At 37.8% G+C, this 6,000-nt stretch overlaps 1 protein-coding gene across 1 annotated transcript; it reads left to right on the top strand.

The window, feature by feature from the left end:
• The first annotated feature begins 698 nt into the window (after positions 1 to 698).
• Positions 699 to 5,366, top strand: LOC118279197 (chitin deacetylase 8). Its single transcript, XM_035598759.2, has 6 exons — positions 699 to 936; positions 1,995 to 2,307; positions 2,443 to 2,710; positions 3,003 to 3,189; positions 3,675 to 3,809; positions 5,243 to 5,366. Exons 1-6 carry the CDS (start codon positions 769 to 771, stop codon positions 5,315 to 5,317), a joined length of 1,146 nt encoding a protein of 381 aa, XP_035454652.2. The 5' UTR covers positions 699 to 768; the 3' UTR covers positions 5,318 to 5,366.
• Positions 5,367 to 6,000: the final 634 nt, after the last annotated feature.

A 6,000-nucleotide genomic window follows, 5' to 3' on the forward strand; every position in this document is an offset into this window, starting at 1 on the left:
TGAAATCTCTATCCCTATTACATAGTTATGAAATAAGTTTTATAATGTTCCCACACCAGTCAATCAATCGCCAGCGGTCGACGTTGATTGGGTTGCCAGTGACTGAATATGGGGAGATCAAGCAGCTATATTTATTATTTTAACCACTGATCGGTTGATTGGTGTGATAGAAGCAACTACTAAGGTAACAGTTGCATCCAAACAACACACATCTGCAAAATTGTAAAATGTAATTTATGTCATATGGTTCGAAAGTTCAGATAAAAAGAAAGAAAGAAAAAACCAACCGATTATTACGTTACGACACACAAGTAACTGAGAATACAGGAACACAAGTAACTGACAACACAATAAAATTAAATGAAAGATGCATCGCAGTGCAAAAGGCTGGCGCTCATTTGGTCAAGAGAGTTCACAAAATAAAAACACTGAAACAGATCAATAAAATACAGCAAATATGGATAATAAAGAGCAAAATATATTGAATTGTGGTTCAACAACTAAAAGTGAAGAAGACCAAAAAAGCCGCTCTGTGGTTTTTCCAGAAACCTCCAAGGAAAAAGCCGGTAAAATCAAAAACGATGCCGAAAATCAAAAACAAAAATCTTTTACCTAAACGGAAACTGAACTAATGGAAACTCTGTCGCATATAGATAAGATACATGAAAAGTGTATCAAAAGGCGTTGATTGATACAGAAAGATAGCACAGTTCTTTATATAATGAAGCAACCAGGATTGTTGAATACATTTCTGGTGGAGCCGGCACGATGAAGTTCATTAGTCTACTCGCATTGTTGCTTGTGTCCGCTGTGGCACTTGCAAACGGTGATCCTGTAGAAGCTGAGCAGTGTGATCCGGAAGCTTGCAAGCTTCCAACCTGCAGATGTTCCAGCCAAGCCATTCCTGGAGGTTTGGCCCCCAGAGACACTCCACAGGTAAGTTTGAAAGAATACGTTTTGTCACCTCATCACCATCAGCATCATAATCAGTCTACGTCTGCTGAAGAACTTTACTTTGATTCTGGGTTCAAATACCCTGACAATTTATAGATTTTTGGGATGCAAAGGTAACAGATACCATATCCCTAAATTTTCTAAAGACCACGGCTGCAACTCATTTGGTTCTTCGGGTGTTAATGGGCGGTGTTGATGGCGAATGGTCTATGCCATAAAAATAGGTTGTCAAATTGTATCTGCCATGCACCTCTGTCTACACTTACCTTTATTTCTTTTGCATACATTTTCTTAACTACGAACTAAAAAAATTATTTATCTATTGGATTCTAATGCAAAAAGCTCATAACTTCTTGAATAAGTTTTAAAACCTCTCGATGTAATATTATTATGCTTTTCGAAAATTTCTCAGTAGGAGCTCGAGTCTCGAATTCTGTCCAGTACATGGCAATAGGCTCACCACCTATTACATGGGACTTACAACATAAATTATTGTGAAATGTGGTGAAATTGGAATTATGTGCCATAATGTGCACCTCTGCCTATCCCTTCGAGGATAAAAGGCGTGACGTTTATCATCATCATCATGTTATTATGGAACAGCAACGATAAAAATGAAATCAGAAACATATTATTCTTATCTTTCACCTACATTTTCGTTTTCCTTCAGAGATTATTATACAATCACAGCTATTTTTAATTCCTTCTTTTCAAATTCAAATTCATTTATAAATTGTAAACATACGTAACATATTAGGATCTTAAATTATATTTTTAACGCTGCTATGTTACCAATATTATAACATAGTTGCAACAAATAAATTGGATGATTCGGATTTGATTTAATTTATTATTATATCTTAATGTCAATACAATCATAAATTGATATTTTTATATATCAATCAATTTTGATATATGTATAGGTATGTCACAATACTAGCTCTTCCAATCTCTTCTATCTCTCTCTGTATTATTTCTTTCTCTCCTCAAATTATATCTTCAAACTACGATATCGAATAATGATTACTGTACTTTTCTAGTTCGTCACTGTTACCTTCGACGATGGTGTCAATGTGAACAACATCATGACCTACCGTGACATCCTGTACAACCGAGTGAACACCAACGGCTGCCCCGCAGGAGCTACCTTCTACGTCAGCCATGAGTACACCAACTACGTCCTCGTCAATGAACTCTACAACCGCGGTTTTGAAATCGCTCTCCACTCCATCACCCATCAGACTCCTCAAACCTACTGGCAAGAAGCCACTTATGATGACATTAAGAAGGAAATAGCTGACCAGAGAGTCCAAATGGCTCATTTCGCCAATATCCCCCTTGATTCCATCAAAGGTATGTTTCTTTTTCTTTATTACATTACACTATTCATTTTGACTAACAAAAATGCGATGAGTGGCAAAGCCCTAATTACCGGTTCTCACGAATAGAAAAACAACATTTTTATATGTCCACTTAATAACTTTCCAGGCGTGCGTCTTCCCTTCCTCCAATTGGCTGGAGACAACAGTTTCAAAGTTATGGCTGATTATGGTTTGGAGTACGACTGCTCCTGGCCCACTACCACTCAAACCAACCCTGGACTCTGGCCCTACACTCTGGACTACAGGTCTACCCAGGACTGCGTTGTACCACCCTGCCCAACCTCTTCCATTCCTGGAGTCTGGGTCAAGCCTATGATTGCATGGTCTGATCTTCAAGGAGTCGCTTGTTCCATGGTGGATGCTTGTTTCTTCATGTAAGTATTTTTTTCTATTACTTATCAAAACTGTGTAATCTATAGGATCTATAAGCATAACATTATTTTATTTTTTGGTTGAATTTACTTGATTTAATGTTGTGAGTGCTGATAAGGAGTTCTTGAGTTTAATGATTGGATCGAGCTTATCAGCCAAAAAACTCGATTTAAAATTCTTAGTAGATATGTGTATGAGGAGTTCCTGACTTGTTTATACATGAGTCAACTGGCTAGCCCTCTATAACTTGAAATGTTTAATAAAAGTTTTCATTATTCGCCCGTTCTATTACAGTCCCGACCGCAACAATGAGGAAGACTGGTTCCAGTTCATCCTAACTAACTTCGAGAGGCATTACTTCGGTAACCGCGCTCCCTTCGGCTTCTTCGTCCACGAAGCCTTCATCTCTGCCTACCCCGCTGTTCGCCGTGCTTTTGTCCGATTCATGGATGTCATCAACAACTTGGAAGACGTCTTCATGGTAATATTTACGTTGACTTCTTAGTATATTTGTTATCTTAGAAGTTTGAAGCTTAGTCAGCTGTTAATAGACTTCAATCTTGAATGAAGATGATTGTTTTACATTGACCAAAGTCAAAGTTAAGTAATTTAGTAACATAATTAGTACGATCGACCAGTTTTTTATTAGCGTTTAAACATTCGAGAATTCAAAAGTACTAATGACAAACAATATGTCTTAGAAATCGTATGAAATAGTTAGTCACAAGATTTTAATCAAAACCTAACATAAGCCAAATTTTACTAATATTATAAATGCGAAAGTTTGTGTATTTCTGTGTATGTTTGTTACTCAATAACTTCAAAACGGTTGAAGGAATTGTAATGAAATTTGAAACAATAGCAGATTACGGTCTGGAATAACATGTAGGCTACTTTTTATTCCACAAATATGCGAGTGACACTGGTAGAAGCTATTTGCTAAATAAATTATTTTTACATCCACAGGTTAACGCTCACGAGGTCGTTGACTGGGTAAAGAACCCTGTTCCAGTTGATGAGTACAAGAAACAAAGCTGTCGCAGCTTCATCCCAACCCACTGTTCCGCTAGTAGCTGTTCTGCTACCGCTAGCCACAATGGAGTAAGTACCTCTTTCAATTTTACTAATACAGTGAAACTTGGTTAAGTGGGACCTGGATAAGTGGGAAACCTCCACAACTGGAACTCATACTGAGGTCCCAATACATTGGCACTGCTGACCTCTATTAGTGGGAAAAACAATCCTCTTTATATGGGATTCGTTCTTTCGATTTATCATCGTAGTTGCCTCTGTAACTGAGACAGCAAGTGAATATTAAATACATGAACCTCAATAACTAAGACTTATTCAATTACAATGTGCACATAACACATAGTCTTATTTAAGAATCACACCTCTTTATCTGAAATAACCTTTATTTTCACCTCTATTAATGGAACCCTCTGTAAATGAGACAAATGTTTATTTATACCTGGTTATCTGAGACACTGGGTTGGTGGAATACCTCTATAAGTGAAAATTAAATGAAAAGACCCCCTGATGTCTCACTTAACAAGGTCTCTTATAAATGTGAAAGCTTATAAGAGAGTCTTTGTGTATGTTTGTTGACCAATCACGAAAAACCGGCTGAAGGGATCAGAACATAGGCTAGTTTTTATCCCACGGAATCGCGTGCGAAGCCGCTGACAGGAGCTAGTAGTAAAGTTCCCTAAGAAAAGGAGGATCCTCCGACCAGGCGAGGTGATCAGCCTGGCGGGCTTTCTGCCCAACTGTTGTTCGTTGGGATTTTCTATTCGTGTTAATTCGCATGTAAACTTCATATGTGCGATGCAGGATATTTGTGACGTCATCCGTTGATTTGCTCGTCGATAGTCTATGTGCGACTTCTGTCATCTGCCACTTGTCAGGTGTCGCCACAGTAGCCTTATGAATGCAACGTTTTAGACAGTCTGCTGGTCGTGGTGGCCAATATCATTAGGGCCCTAGATTAAAACATTCACTAGTCACGCATGAAGGCGCGAGTCCGAAAGCTGGCAAATGCTAATGGGATTTTTCTGATTTCTATGTACTTACGAAGATTATTCACACACTACAGACATGTAGTTGGAATATATGTTGAGGAAACCTAGACTTATAATTTCTAATTACATGTTTGAAATCGTCAACCCACTGCAGAAGTTCCAGTCTTTTCTGTGTGTCAGAAGTGGTATTTGTTACGAAATGGTGATGAAAGTTTTAGAAATACGTATTTGGACGACAACAATTTATTTTTTAAATGACCAAAAATACCAAAATTGTCTTGAATCTAATTACTACCATACCAGAATTTGACTGCACGGTTGTCGCGGTGTCTGGGCGACCGGCTACCACCCGACGTGTAGCGGGTTAAATTCCCGCATGGAGCAACTCCTTGTGTGATTCACAAATTGTGGTTTCGGGTCTGCGTGTTATGTGTATGTGAACTTGTATGAGTAGGACAACGTTTAAAAACTTATTGCTTACATAAAAATTCACTGATTTCTTTTTCTTTTCAGATGACGTACTGGATGCAACTCTGCAACGTGTGCCCGAATGTCTACCCATGGTTGGGCAATCCTCTGGGACAGTAAACACATTGACTTTAAGGTTATTCAAAAATAAAAATTATCTAAAATTCTATTGAGTTTTTTTTTTTCAATGTACACCTTTTTTATTTACATTTTGACTGCAACGTTAGTTAAAACTTTGACTGCCAAAAAATATATAATCTGTTGAAGGCAAATCCTCCGTTAGCGCCGACCACTTTTGTCGCCCATGACGTTTAAGCAGTAGGCAAACCGCCCCCTTGCCCGTGTTCACCACCTAATGAGCGGCTAACTAGTTCCGCACTTACTATAGTTCCTACAACTGAACGATGGACTTGTAGAATCAATAAATTTTGTTAATACTAGAAGAAAATATAAGATGCCACAATTTTATTATAACTTTCGTAAGACATACTAAATTAATTATTATATTTATGAGCCTCTAGGATGGCTTGAAACTAGTCGAGTTCCTCGTCAAACAGTTACGTGAGTAAGCCGATAACATAATAATTAATTAAGAGGCCACAAGTTTACGATACGAAAAGTTCAACTTCTTCACTAGGTAGAGACGAGTCGTAAACTTGGGCTACCGTTTATTAGCCACCAGATAGCGCAAATGTAGCTTAAGGTTTGTTTGGTGAACAAAAAATATGGTACGGTAACCGCATTCTGAACACAATTTCCAAATACTATACTATGGAGTATCTTATCAAACATAATTATTTACA

This window comes from Spodoptera frugiperda, chromosome 14 (genome assembly GCF_023101765.2).
Source record: "Spodoptera frugiperda isolate SF20-4 chromosome 14, AGI-APGP_CSIRO_Sfru_2.0, whole genome shotgun sequence".
Lineage (NCBI taxonomy): Eukaryota > Metazoa > Arthropoda > Insecta > Lepidoptera > Noctuidae > Spodoptera > Spodoptera frugiperda.